The sequence below is a fragment of the Balearica regulorum genome, chromosome 6 (genome assembly GCF_011004875.1).
Source record: "Balearica regulorum gibbericeps isolate bBalReg1 chromosome 6, bBalReg1.pri, whole genome shotgun sequence".
Classification (NCBI taxonomy): domain Eukaryota; kingdom Metazoa; phylum Chordata; class Aves; order Gruiformes; family Gruidae; genus Balearica; species Balearica regulorum.
The window spans coordinates 4,208,535-4,223,475 of record NC_046189.1 but is presented as its reverse complement, the minus strand read 5'-3'; the positions used below and the strand labels follow the sequence as shown (position 1 = coordinate 4,223,475).

Sequence of the window (14,941 nt, the reverse complement as noted above, 5' to 3'; positions counted from 1 at the left end):
ATGAGTGTGCTTGGAAACCACGGTTAGCCTGGTGAATGTGACAGCAGAGCAAAAACTCTGAGGAAAATTGCTTCTGATTGACAGAACAAACAGGTAAAGAAAAAGTATCAATCAGATGTCATCTTCAGAGTTTTTTGTTTGTCTTAGGTAAATCACTCCCTTTCCACCTCTCTAGAGATGTTTATGTAGCAGCAGCTGAGAGTGAGTGACAAGCAGAGGTATAGACGGAGAGATCCTTATTGGAGGCAGGGAAGAAGAGGGCTGCGGAATAATCTTTCATATATATATATATATGCTTCCTCCATTCATGCAGGAGAATACCCACTACTCAGTAATAAGCTCTTGCAGGGCAATCTGCATGTTACAGAAAAATCTTTCACATATTTGGGGCAGCAGAGAGGTGGCTTAGGGTGCTGTAGTTGTGGACAAGACGAGCAAAGGGTGAAATACAGGTGAAGTTCAGTGCAACAAGAGTTTCTATAATTAAATGAGATGTCGCAAGTAAAGCAAGATCTTGCCTAAAAACTTGAAGTTTTGTGTGTCAGTTATTTGTGTGATTGTACCAGCTGCCTTGGTCTAAAAAAAAAAGTTTGATTCAGATCTCTTCAGCTGTACAAAAGCATAAAAGAGTAGATTTAGACACTGAGATTTTAATTCAATTTTCCATTTTCTTTTTTCCACCTTTCCTTTAAGTTTGGGAAGAGTCAGGCTATTTTCCTGAAGAACTGTTTGATCATGCAACCTCTCTGTCTACCCACCAGTCCTTCTGGATGACTTGAGGCTCTGCTGGAGCCCTCCGAGTGTAGACCTGTCAGAGGCATGAAATGTCTGTATGAAACCTAAAGAAGGACCCACCTGTTGCCCAACCCCTTTAAGAGAGGGAGCCCCTTATCACTGTGAGGAGTAGCCGGATGATGTTAGCAGCGTAATTCCTACATGTGCGGATGTTTGCTTCCAAAGAGAGGGTGAAAATGGTGGGGAGCTGGTGTGTATATGGGAGCGAGAGTGAAGATTAGGAGATACAGTATCCACATCTGGTTTGGTGTCCTCATTTCCCCTGCTCAGGGTGTATCTTGTTTCTCATTCTGTTTCCTTTGCTGCCTTTTTCGTTTGTTTGTTTATATCATCTATCAACTTTATCATTATGTGCTCGTGCACATAAAATCTTTATTAGCCATGCGAATTCTCTATTCTCTGTTTCAATTTTCCTTCCTTCTTTCTTTGTTAATAAACTCTGCTGATTGCAGATGTTTCTCATTTGACAGCACCTGAGGCTAAGGTTTTCCAGCCACTCAACCAGATGAGTGCTGGCTCCTTCCTCCGACTGCCCCACTATGTGGGACAGGGCCATACCCTGGTAGAAGCAGGGAATGAACTTGCCCTCCCAGCCAAACCTGGGGTCACGGTCCTCCTTGAGATCAGTAGAACAGAAGAAAGATAGGAGTTGGGCCATGATCTCAGGTGTGGTTATAAACGGGGGTGTTTAGGGTCCAAATCCTTGTGATTCTTTGGTCTCTTTGAAGTGACTGGCAGAAGGAGAGGTCAAGCAGGATCAGTGCTGAGCTTGAGAAGGTCCTTTGTTCTCTGTGTCCCACTTCATCTGTTCTCTCAAATGGTGGTTAGATTTTGGCCACGTCTGCTTCCCACCAACTTGGCGTGACTTGGCCCTTGCACTGACAATAACATCAAAGAATGTATTTCCTGACTAGTTCTGCTGTCAGCCCTATTGTAAGTGAAAATTGGGTAAAAAAAAAAAAAATTCAGGTGCTTTGTACCAGTTTTCCCAAGTCAAAATGCTGTACTGTACAAAAGGACCCAGTTCACTCCCCTGGTTTTATGATAGATCCATTGCTTAAAACATGCCTCGAACAGAAAGGAACCACGCAGTTCTTGGGTGGGTACGTGTCTGTGTTGTGGCTGGGCACCATGAACGTCCTTTCCTTTTGGACAATGGTGAGAAGAATGTTCCCACACCGATATCTCTTGAAATCCTTCCTAGCAAATCCTTTGCTGCAAAGTCTTCTAAGAGATTATTCTACCTTGGACAGGTGGAGTGAGTAAATCATCTTCTTGGCCAAGCCTTTTACGATCCTTTAATCTTAACACTTTTTCCAGAATATCAGTTTAAGGGACACCAGTAAAACGTTTGCACTGTCCATGTGGGAATGGCATAGCCTCTGATTTGTGTCCTCTCTCCTTCATACTTCAGAAGTGTTTTTTCAACCTTGTTTTTCAGTAGGGATCAGAGTTTCTTTTCAGGAACCGGTGTTAGCCCGTGTTTGAACTTCAGTGGCTACAAAAGTGTAAACCGCCCCTCTTCCACGGGGGATAAATTTTTAAATCAGGAATCAGGAAACAAATCTTTGGGACATTTTTCACTGGTTCACTGTTCTTCACTGATTCCCAGTTCATCATTCCACCGCTTGGTCTACCTACTGCCTATGTAGATAAATAGAGATCTTTTTGGGCCAATGTCCTATAGTTGTCCTATACAAGAAGGGTACCCCCAGGGAAATCAATAGCTGGGATGCAGAGCCCACAGACAACATTGAGCAGAAGATGCTCAATCACTGTGCTTGGGGCAAAATCCTTTCTGAAAGGGCAGGTGTTTGCAAATCAGATCCCAGAGCACATCTTATGGGAGAAAGTACCTAGACATTCATAAAATAAGCGGGCAGGAAGGCTGGAGTCACCCGTGGAGGTGAGGGGCTGGGTAAGAGCCACAGTGAGGGGCACTGGCAAGTGAACCAAACGGTCAGATAGATAGAGGAAGATCCTGGAGGCTAGGCCAGGTACCTTGAACTTGATAAGATGGGAAAGGGGAGGTGGCTGTGAAAAGTCTTGTCATTCGTGCCAAAGCAGCCTTTTCATTTGCTGGCTTCTCGTTCCTTGTACCATTGAGGTGTGCTTTCCTTCTTTGTGTGCGGTTCTTCCCTCTAGCAAAGCTGCTTTCAGTGTCAAGCAACATCATGGTTTATTACAGTGTCATTTTCAGGTTACACCAACAACGCAAAAGCAAAAGATGTGTATGTCATGTCTCATTTACTCAGTTGCAGAGTCGTTCAGGGGCATCTTCTACTTGTGTTGATCATCTTTAAGCAGTAGATTGGGCTGCAGTCCTGGAAACGCATCACGTATTTCTTAGTGTTGCAGCCACTGGAGTAGTGAAGATGGGGACAAGTCCTGAAGGATACGTCAGTGAGAGCCTCCACAAATCACGAGATCAAGTTCTACTGCTCCGTATAATTAGCGATTAAAATGAGTAAAAACAAAGCAGCAATTTTCTTATTGATCCCTCAGCAAATAGTTCTGTCTGTTTTCTTCTGTATTGTTTCTTCTTATTAAATAGCCTTGAATAAGAAATGTCAGTCAAATGAATTTAGATTCCTGCTGCTTCAGACAGAAATCAAAGCAGGATTGAACGAGGAAAGATAATTAGAGGAATTCCACCTCCACAGACTTCTTCCCTTGCTCAAGGAGTGCTGATTTTATCTAAATTGCCAAAGCCGTGAGCAAATGAGAGGTGATGGGAATTATAGACTGCAGATGCTGAGACAAAGCAAGAGAAGCTTTAATTAGTGCATTTTAAGGTAGAAATGAATTTCCTGGGAATAAATTATTTGACTCAAGACATATGGAGCTTCTTAGAGGTGAACTGAAAAGCTTTTTACCTGCCAGAACCAGGCCTCACAGGTTGTATCTGTCTTGTAGAAATGAGTGACACATCACTGGACTCTGAAACACATGGGGATGAATCCTTTCCTTTGCATCTCACTCTTCTTTTTTTTTTTTTTAATATGGAAAAATTCCCATTGCTGCAGATTCCCACCAATGCAACAGAAAGCAGAATTTTTTCCAATGCCCACATTTACTCATTCAAGTGTTAGTGATGGATCAACTATTGCTGAGGAATTGGGAGTTATGTATTGAACCTGTGGGTACTGAAAGGAAGCTATTTTCCTTTCAAATTCTCCTCTTATTCTCCTTTCTTAGCTCTGTTGTCATGCTTTCGTCACACTTGCACACACATAAGGACACTGGAAACCTTAAAACACTGATCTTCCTATTTTTCAACAGAGTTCTACAGCTTTTCAGAGGGCGAGACAGTGACAACGCTCTACTATTTCGAGGTAGAGAGAGATTCCTGTTTGAATTGATGGAGCTGAAACGAAACCACTTAGCTGGGTGCTTTAATCCAGAACTCCCTGACTTCAGCAGAATTATTCAGGCTCTTAATTATTTATATATTCTGTGTGAGGCAGTTGCTCACAAACCGTGTTGAAATAGGCAGGAGTGGGGCCAGGGCCAGATCTAATAGTTATATTATGGGAGTGCTTATAGAGCCCTGATGCAGGTGCTGCACAAACACAGAAGAAAGTGGTTTTGCCCCTCCAAGAACACCACTGTTGGCCTCCATGCTGAAAAGCGAGAATAAGAGCACATCCAGAGGCTGGCAGATGGATAGGCCGCCCCAGCAGCACCTTACCGACTTCTTGGGGGTTGCTGGAAGTAGTGGTCCACGTGAGATATGAGTATGACCTGGGAAATCACCCTGTCCTCTCTTCCTGGGATGAACCACCACTCGTGACCTTCCAAAAATCCTGCTCTGCTCCCAGTAAATGTGTAAGATAACAACAGATGGGTAGAGCAGAGGTACGACCTAGTGGCTTCAGCTCGGTCTTTTTCACAAAGGGACCTAAAGTCTCCTGAAAGCTAAAAAACCCCACACCCTCTCTGGGAAAGCAAGTGTCATGCTCATTGTTTTTTCCAATGTTCTGGTTGCCTATTTCAGATGTTGCTATTTTGTCCTATTAGGTTAATTTGTATTACCCATGCTGAATGAATGCAGTCAAGAGGTATTAAACGCTGATGTGTTTATCTTATGGCAAGATAGAAATGTTGCAAACTTGTGAGCTACGGTAGGAAATGGGCTAATTTTAGATTTGTTCCTAGCCCTCGCCATGCGAATGGTGTCGCTGCGAGCCCAGCAATGAAGTTCACTGTGTTGTAGCAGACTGCGCAGTTCCCGAGTGTGTCAACCCAGTCTATGAACCAGAACAGTGTTGTCCTGTCTGCAAAAATGGTAAGAAAGTACTGTATTGGCTTTAACAAAGAGATATAAAGGAAACATTAAAATGTTGTTACCGATGCATCACCAGGAGATTTGCTTCCATCAGCGCAGGCTGGTGTTGGGGCTGTTACTTCTCCTTGTGCGTGGGCTTCAGTTACGAGGTGGCAACTGTGAAAATCAAGGCTGCCCTTCCTGGCCTGTGTCTTCTCATTGAAGCTGGTGGGATTGCTGACTTGAGTAAGGGTTTGTAGGAGTGAGTCCTCATATCAGGGACAGTCTTTTCATGTCTTTGCTTTTTTCTCATAATTAGTCTAACATGAAATCAAGTATATAAGAGAGAGACTTTGTCCCTAAATTGAGAAACCAATGGTTATTACCTAAGACCAGGGGAACACTCACCAAAATCAATGGCAAAACTTCCACGGGGGTGGAACATCTACCAAGCCTGTAACATCATTAGTAGTGTGCTGGAGTCTGTGTGTATAGTGTTGGCCCTGGTTGTCCTGCTGAAACGGTTTCATGAATTGGAGTCTGATTCAGCAATACCTTCAAGAAAGATTTTGGGATGACTGAAAGTACCTCTTTGGAAAATAAATCTTTTTCCAAGAAGGTCTCCCCGGCCTTGTACCGCAGCCCGTACACACATATGTCTCTGGAAAAGCACCTTTCTCCTAACGTGGATATGAAGACAGATTAAAAGCTGAGCTAGCTTCACATAAACTTCTTCATGGCTTTCTTAACATAGAAGAAATGGCTACTTAGACTCATCTTCTCGTGTTTAGAATTCACTATCCATATGTATTTCCTCTTACATACATCACGGCTGCTGGTAAGAGTAATGGTTGCTTTTGAATCTAAATGAAAATGTTTACAAAGAAATAACATTTTCAACACATTTTCTGCTCTTTAAGACAGAGAAAAAGCAGAGAGTTGCAAATGCAAAATACTTTTACTAAAGGAATTGGGAAAATTAAGACCAGTCTGGAAAATAATACCAAAAATACTACTTGAACCTCTGAGGTTTATATTAAACTGTGATTTTTACTCAAAAATATTTTGAAAGGATTTCCTTTAGAGTTTTATGTTTCTTTTGAAAAGCAGAAAATGTTCATAGGAAATGTCATTGGTTTGCTGCTGTTGTTGATGAACCTCAGAGACAAGGTATGTTAACCGGCTCTATCCACCGCCTTTGCATATGGCCTGCTGTGCTTGGTTGTGAGGTTTCCCATCGCACTCAACAAGACTGCTATCTTGGGTTGATGACCGGGAGGGGTAACAATGGCCATCGCCGTGCCTGTCACCGTAGCTCTGGTTCATTTACACCGAACAAATGCCGCTCGTGTGTGTTTGGCCTCTGTGTTCCCATCGTGTATAGGGTACCATGCTGAATCCCCTCTCGGTTAGGGTGGAAGTACTTGCTGATTTCTTCCCATCTGTTTCCCATCTGAGCATCACTCAGGCTTCCAAGGAGTGCAGACTCAAAGGTGGCTTCACACAGCTCCAGGAGCTGCTGGATTTCCCTACCAGCCCTTCACCACCATGACCATTTCCCCCAGTAACCAGACTTCCCAATTTGGGGGTCGCTGGCTTTCTGTGTTGCAGTCCCCAACATCCCTGGTGACCGGGAGTGGGCAGCATCTTTCTTCCAAAACCAGTCAGAGTGCCCAGGTAACCGGGAGGAAAGGGAAAGAAGCAGCTCCTGGTGATGGGAACGAGGACAGGAGGACAGAAGGACAATCAGCGATCTGCTGAAGCGGCTCCAGGGCACAGCGCAGTGATTGGAACCCTCAACTAGAAGACAAGGCTTCCTCTGTGGTTTTGCCAAATTTCTCCACTCCTCTCTTCACTCATCTGTTAGAGACACAAATATCAATTTCTGTAAAACCTGTTTTAGGCAGGGAAGTATTTCTCGCCGTCCTCTTAAGAGCAGCCTGCATGCCTTGGGGATCCGGATCTCGGGGGCCAGGGAGACCAGGGCTTGCAGCACAGCTCTGAGCCAGTGGTGGATGAAGGGGAGAGGCGGCGCGGTGGCACGGCTGTTCCTTGGGATCGAGGAGCATATCTACATGGGGAGGTACTGTGGAGGGGAGCTGAACCCCTCCTTGTGTCCCAGCCTGGCTGTACGGATGAGATATGAGACCTCCCCTTGACTGGCAGCTTTCTGCTCCTCCTGCTGCACCTGGAGCTGACTGGCTAAGAGTTGGACAATGCTTGTAGTTTCGGCTTTATCCTTCGCAAATGAGATGATAGAATTCATGGAGTGATAGAAATTAGAAAGCACCAGGATAGTCTCCTTGGTCACAGGGAATCCGATGAGCAAATTTTGTTACTGCTCTTGGATGTGGCTCCGAGTATGGCATGCACCCTTCGCCTCCCTCTAACATTTTGGGAACTTCATGTGAAAGAGTAACAGACATTGCTGTCCCTTTCCCCTCTGAATCCCTCTGACACATCCTAATGAATGAGGATCGCAACGCTTTAAGCTGTCTGTTCATCTTGAGGTCAAGATTTTATCTTTCAGCAATCCACTGCAGCGAGTCAATTAAAGCTCAGTTTCACAAATGCATGAAGATAACACAAGCTGACAGACCCACTTAAATGACTGAAACCCCCTTTTTTCTTTAATTTATTTGGTTTTTTTCCTTCCATCCAGTAGCTTTTGCTTTCTACCAAAGTGGTGAAGATAGTTACAGTGCCATGTCTTGATGTGATGAAAAGATTTTAGCTTAGTCTCCGTCCCTGTGCTCATCATTTTAGACTGGCAAACAGAAGACCTTCAGGGATACAGATGTTGAGGGAAAAAAAAGTTAATCCTCACAACAACATGTAATGCAAATCCTCATTTCAAAAGCTACTCCTTAAAATTTTGGTAAGGAAAATCCTCAGTTTAGGGTAAACCACAGCCCTGCCTCGTTTGCTGTACTCTGCTAGCAGCGTGGCTTGCCTGCTTGTTTAGCTGTTGCTGCCATTAACAGGAGAATAATTCCTCTCCATACATTCAGATAGATTTTCATGCCTTTCTTAATTATGTCTTGCCAAGGGCAAAAGTGCTGTGAAGCAGTGAGGTTAATGCAAAAATCTGTTGATTCTAACATACCTGACCTGAAGATTCATAAAAAGCCAATATCAATTTCCCTCCCTCTACCATCATTTAAGAGCAGTCTGAACAAGTGGCTTTGGAGATTTATTCCTCGTTGTCAAAAGAAATAGAATTGTTATCTTGTGCTTTGCTAAATGTGGTGTAGCTCGTGCAAAGCTGGCTCTGCTCAGCGGGGGGATACCGCATTACATGCAGAGCAGGCGGAGGGAGGCTAAAATTTGGGGGGGAGGAAGGGAGGGAGAGGACGTTGTCTCCTTCATGTCCCATCGTCAGATTTGTCAGAGTGGATTTTAAGGGCGATGGCTCCAGGTGCTGCGCAGCATTTCTGTCATGGAGATGAAAGGTCACTGGATTTCACGTTTCCTGGTAGTGACAGACCGCAGAATTATGGCCCCGAGTTGTTGTTTCTAGTCATTGTGACTTCTCCAGACAAAAGTGTGTCAGCTATTGTTAACTCTCTCCTCTGTGGGGTCTAAAACTCGCCTATCACTGTTAAAATCAAGCTCGTGGCTGCCACCACCTGTGCTGTCCCTCCTGCCCCCAGGTTCTCCTGCAGTTCAGCAAGAATCCATCCACTCTGCTTACACCAAAGTCTCTGCGAGCAAAAATCCCCCACGAGGTCCCCATCCTCCTGTGTCCGGGGCTGTAGACGTGCCTGTGTGGTGTTACCCTCCCCTGGGTCTTCTCACCTGCCCTTGCACTCTTCATTTCCAAACCTCTGCTTGTCCCTCCCCATAAATCTATCCCTGCTGCAGGTTGAGCCTCGTTATTGGTGGGACGTGTGGTTTTTAAAGCCCTTCCTTATGTATCGCTGTGAGGTTGCTCTTTACGTTTCCTTCAGCCCTTTGGACATGGTCTGGCAAGGATGCAGGATGCAGGGATGGGAGGGATCCCCAGTGTATCATCACTCGCATCTCTCAGTCTGGTTTAATCTGTGATCCAGATTAAATGGGCTCCTCCTCTTTGCCACTTTGGAGCAGCTCTCACCTACTGCTGTGTGCAAAGGGGGAAACTCTGCGTTTCACCTTCCCCGGTGCTGTTTGCTCAGAGCCAAACCCACCCGCTCCCAATGTCCCCTTTGAGGGGGGGTGAGCAGATGTGCTCCATCAAGGAGCGCCCTCCCCTTGGAGGTCCTTCCCCCCAACGCTGCGCCGAGTTAGCGACACGCTGACCTTTGCCCGCTGCTCTAAGAGGGCTCAGCTTCATGCCACTTGTGCGTCTGTGCCCCATTCGCTGCTCCGTGGAAGAAAAAAACAGATGCAATTTCAAATTAGCAGCCTCGCAGCTGCTGGGGGAAAGGCTGGAGGTGAGTGGAGGCAAGGAGAGGGCAGCACAGGGATCCCCTGACTTTACAAAGTGCTCCTTCAGAATTGTATCCAGAAATAATCTCGACATTAGCAAAAATTCATCATCATGGGGGATTTTATGGCACAGCTGTGTCGGGGAAATTAATTTAGAATTTCCAATAAATGCCACAATAGAATTGTTAAATTTCTCTAAAGTGTGAAATTCTTTTCAGAGCATTTCAAAGGCGCCTTCACCCATTTACACATACATTAACGCAATTGCTAAAATAGACTTTGCCTTGGCACTTTCATTTTCTTGAGGGATGAACAGAAAAAGCTTTATACATTTCTGTTTTGGGGTCTGGTTTTGCTTTTAATTTAATTTTGGTTGCTACCAATCCTCAACAAAAGAATTTGTTACCCAACAAGACAGATGAAAGCTAACACGTCCACAGTGAAGTACTTCCTGGCAAGTGTGCTTACTCACGTTAGCGTGGGCTTCTGGAGACATTTGTGATGAAATACTGGGCAGCAGGAAGACGGTTTGTAAATAATCTGTCACCACGTCTTTAATTAAAGTTTTAAATTATCACAGTTGATACAGATTTCAAAGTAAAGAGTCTGATCTTGCTCTCCACACTCAATTAAAAGATCCCTTTGACCTTCAACAGGTTTTACCTTGGTAAAATAGCATGTATTCAGGCAAAACTCTTATGGGTTTTTATTGTAATATGCTATAAATATTAATAATTCCATACAAATGTCTTCATCTTTGAGGGCATGAGCACAAAAGCGAGTAAATAATAATTTATTTCCATGCATATAAAGCCACATTTTACCCAAGCATCTCTCTTTATTCACTGAGAATATAAACTTGCTGCTCATTATTTCTCAGTTCGAGTTAATTTGAAATAAGCATTCTGCACCCCAGCCTGTTCCTTCTGTAACACAGCGTGTTTTGCCCAGAAACCCCCAAGGATTTTCCCAGCCCGTCGGAGCCGAAGGCAGCCTTTCCTTTGGCAGACAAATACGTGTTACGTCTGTCCCTAAGTGAATTTTGCACGCCGCTGTGTAGATCAACACCCGGGGCCTGACCTTCGAGGCTGCCTTTTCCTAGCAAGCAGGAGGTAGAAATGCCTTGGTTTTTAAGCGGGAGATTTTTTTAAGTCCCCAAGGGCTGTGGACAAGGTGGGGGGGAGTTGGTGCCAGGCCAGGCTGTTCCCGTCTTGCTCGGTGAAAGTTCATTCAGTAATTTCCTTTACTTTCATAAATTAAAGGAGGGCTAACACTGATTATCACTTGGGTGAGTAGATCTCCTCGGAAAATCTAGATGCCACAGAATGAGGTGTTGGCGACGCAGTCAATGAACAGGGCTCCTCCTTCTAAATCAGGGAGACAACCAAATCAATGCCCAGGTATTGTCTTAGAGGGGAATGCAATGTGTTTATTTTGCAAAACCCTTTGGGATTTTGGGGGGACGAAAGGCTCCATTTAAAAGTAAATTATTTATCATATTTTAGGTGGAGGTAATGGGTTCACAGTGCAAGTTGTTAACCGTTATTGACAAAAAGAACTTTCCCACGTGGTCTCTATTGTTCCAAATTATCGGCTATCTTGAAAAGTGCCAAGATTTTAATATGGAACAATCCAGTGCCTGGATATTAAGTTACCTGTGCTTTATTGCATAAATATAGCTTGTTATTTAGCTGCAAGATGTGGATCACTGCATCTCCAGGTCATTGTTTTGGAAAGCATCTGCTTCTAACATGATCAGTGGCAAAAAAATCAATGAAGTGTGGAAAAAAATTACTAAAAGTTTGAGGAAAAAAATGAAGGTTTTGGGGAGAGGATGTTTTGTCTGCCATTTGATTATATACAACTGTTGCAGGATAAAGATGACACAGAAAATGTGGCAAGAGGACAAGAGAAGACTTCATATTCATTTACTTTATGGAAAGCAGTGGTTTGGAGCCATGGGGAAATTCCTTTAGAAAAAAAAACCAACTAAATAAAATTCCTCTTCTAATTTATTTCAGGAATTCCTGAAATGGCCAGATTTTAAGATTGCAGTTAAAACCCCTTCAGTCAAAGTCTATGCAATATGCTGATTGATTGTGCAGATGCAAGTTGAATGTGACCAGCCAAGAAGAAGACGTATCCCCCTCACCGGACTTTGCTGGACTCCACGATCCTCTTCATAGGTCCCAGAGACCGAAGCTGGTAGCGTAGCGTAGCCACGTCACCCTTCGTTTTTGGTGGATGAAGTATTGATGGCAGCCAGCCAGCTTTTCGGGTACACGGTTGAGCGCAGCACCCCGTTCAGATGGCATGCTGAGGGGTCACGGGAACGACCTGCTCCTCTTCGGGTGGCGCTTGCCCAGCGCCTGGGGGCTGGTGGTTGTTTCACAGCCGACTCCTCAGCGCTGCTGTGCCGACGCAGAGATGCTGCCCCAAATCAGGAGTCATCTTCCCTTTTTGCAGAACCTGTAGAAGCCGCCTTAAGAGTGTGATGACAGAGCCCAGTGCACTGAGGCTTCGTGGCCAGCTATGAAAAAAAAATGGGTTTGGAAGGTTGAATGCAAAAGGAAATTCCTGAGACTGCAAAGGGTGTGGTTTTGATTGTTTGTCATCTAATGTTCTTTGTGTTTACCAGCAGGAATGTAAACTGTGGTGCCCTATTAGCTCAATTAAAGGACTGATTTGATCACCAACAGAGAGGAAAAAGGATTGATTTGAAAGCTGGTAGAAGATCAAGACTGAAAACAAGGTGGTATATTTGGGCCAGGCAGTCACCGACCTGACAGAATACTTCAGTGCTTGCTTTACTGGTCCTTGAAAAAGCAGTCATTTCACTGAAATTGATTTTCAGTGAAGCTTGTTCACCTCCATCACTTTGGGCCAAGTGGTAAAAGACACGTAGATGCCGAACTTTCAGATGAGAGTTAGGTACGTAAGCGTCTGTCAACAGCTAGCCCCTCCGTTGCTTTTGGAAATCTCACGCAGTTGGATTATCCGGATGCGTAAATGCCCTGCTGACTCAAGACTATGACCTGCTCCCCGTGGACACAGCTGTTGGAAGAATTATCTAATAACGGTGAAAAGCTTTGGAAAGGTATATAGAGGTCAAACCTTCCAAAATTAGCCATCCTGGTGCTGAGTAGCATCGAGGAGAGCTGAGTTGAATCTGCCACCTCCTGAAGTTTAGAAGAAGGGGAGACTAAAAGAGGTGAGGGAGAGGAAAAGCCTTTAGAGAACAAAAAAGACATGAACTGAACAGCGCTTAATGTGATTAACTGTATCACACAGCTCAGTGCTCACACAAAGCGGTGGCTGCTGGACTGTGTAGCGTCAGAGTGACAGGGACGCTGCCGGGAAAAGCCTCATTCAAAGAGCGCTGTAGTAGGGCGCCAGCGGGACAGCAGCCCCTTTCAACCCGACGCGTTCATCGGCACGCTTACGGGTCAGCTAATTGCTTCCTGAGCATTTGTGGTCTCTTCCTCTGCCCAGGAAGCAAGAAAAGGATAAATCACAGGCTAAACAGGCAGGAGAAGACTCTGCCAGACAGCTGAAGGCCAGGCAGGAGCTGAAGGCTGCTATCCTGAATGTGTACCCCAGGTCCTAACCACGTTGCCATGCTTCCACCCCAGCAGAGTTCAAAACGAATGGGTGGAGAAGGGTCCGGGAGGATTGTCAGAAGCTGTTTGTTGGACGGGACTTGCTCCGAAGCTCTCACTAAGCGGACACAGCTCTCAGAGATGTGGGAACACGTTAGCACGTTACATGGTCTGCATTGCTCTTTAAACTCAGAAATATTTATGAAGAAGCATCTGCTCACCGGTGATTGTTTCCCCTTGGGAAAACGTTGCTGAAATTTGTGTGCACAAGCCTATGGCAGTGGTTGTTCAAGATCCACTATCATCATGATAGTGTATCGTAGAGGAGGGGGTGGGTTTGGGGGTTTTTGGAGGAAAAAGTTCCTAGATCCAGGTTGGGAAACCAGGTTCCTTTGCAGAACACAAGCAGCCCAGACAGTACTGAAATTAAAGCAGGCGTGGTGGTGCTGTTCCCCACCTGATCAGATTCTTGGTGTCACTTAAGAGCCCAAAAGTGACATTAGTATCCAATTACATTGCTGTAAACCATTTTACTGCAAGGGAAGCCTAAAGCCAAATCCTGAGCCCGTGTCACTTGGTGTAACGCCGGCAGTGTTGTTTTACTCTGATTTACTCCAGCTGGTGATGTGACCTGCAAGAGCTAATATCTCTGGGTGACTCACAGGCAGATTGCAGGAGGCTGGGGTGTTTTGCATGGCCAGACTTTCTAAAAGGATTAGAGATGGGTTTGCTTTTGCTGCTCTAGAAGGTGGGGATTATTAAGCATATCTGTATGAGAAGAGTGGCAGACACTGTCTTCATGTATTTCTAATTTAATGAATGTTTAATGCTCCTTTTATTGGAGCCTACATATATGTAGAGTAGAGGACTTTAACAAGGGGTTGACTTATGTCAAATAATTGATGTTTGAGCTGCTCCTTTTACATGAAATGCAGACTTTACAGAGCAAAGAGCCTGTAATGAAAATATGAATTAAAGATTAGAGCTAAGCAAGTCTGAGAAACTTAGAATTAAAAAAGGTACTTAGAAGTTTTCTCCTCCTGCTTCCTTTCCTTCCCTTTGCCTTTTCTACATCTCCATCCTCTCTGCTTCTTTGGTAGGGTCCTGCATTTCAGGCGCAGACTTCTGTCTCTTCTACACCTCCGCACCTCCGCGAAGGAAATCAGTGCAGTAATCTCATTCTGAGTATTACCGTATGTTTGCACATCATCCTAGCCTGTTACGCTTGCCAACTCACCAGTCAATTCAGGCGGAGAGCTGAATTTTTAAGGTGTGTTTTTCTGCATCTCAGCATGAGCCGGCAGTGTGCGCTTGCAGCCCAGAAAGCCAACCATGTCCTGGGCTGCATCAAAAGAGGTGTGACCAGCAGGTCCAGGGAGGGGATCCTGCCCCTCTACTCCACTCTTGTGAGACCCACCTGGAGTACTGCGTCCAGCTCTGGGGGCCCCAGTACAGGAGAGACATGGAGCTGTTGGAGAGAGTCCAGAGGAGGCCATGAGGCTGATCAGAGGGATGGAGCACCTCTGCTGTGAGGACAGGCTGAGAGAGTTGGGATTGTTCAGCCTGGAGAAAAGGAGGCTCCGGGGAGATCTAATTGCAGCTTACCAGTACCTGAAGGGGCTACAGGAAAGATGGAGAGGGACTGTTTATCAGGGAGTGTAGTGACAGGACAAGGGGGAATGGGTTTAAGCTGAAGGAGGGTCGATTTAGATCAGATGTTAGAAAGAAATTCTTTACTGTCAGAGTGGTGAGGTACTGGAACAGGTTGCCCAGAGAGGTTGTGGAGGCCCCATCCCTGGAAGTGTTTAAGACCAGGTTGGATGGGGCTTTGGGCAATGGGGTCTAGTGGAGGGTGTCCCTGCCTGCAGCA

General features: G+C 45.1%; 1 protein-coding gene across 2 annotated transcripts in view; it reads left to right on the top strand.

The window, feature by feature from the left end:
- The window catches only part of VWC2L (von Willebrand factor C domain containing 2 like), a 52,547-nt gene that overhangs the window by 16,154 nt on the left and 21,452 nt on the right, over positions 1-14,941 (top strand). The window contains exon 3 of one of the 2 annotated variants that reach the window (XM_075755743.1): positions 4,954-5,083. The exons of the other annotated variant lie outside the window; for it this stretch is intronic. Coding sequence (XP_075611858.1) covers positions 4,954-5,083 — 130 coding nt within the window. The remainder of the gene's footprint in view (positions 1-4,953; positions 5,084-14,941) is intronic. 2 annotated transcript variants of the gene reach the window in all.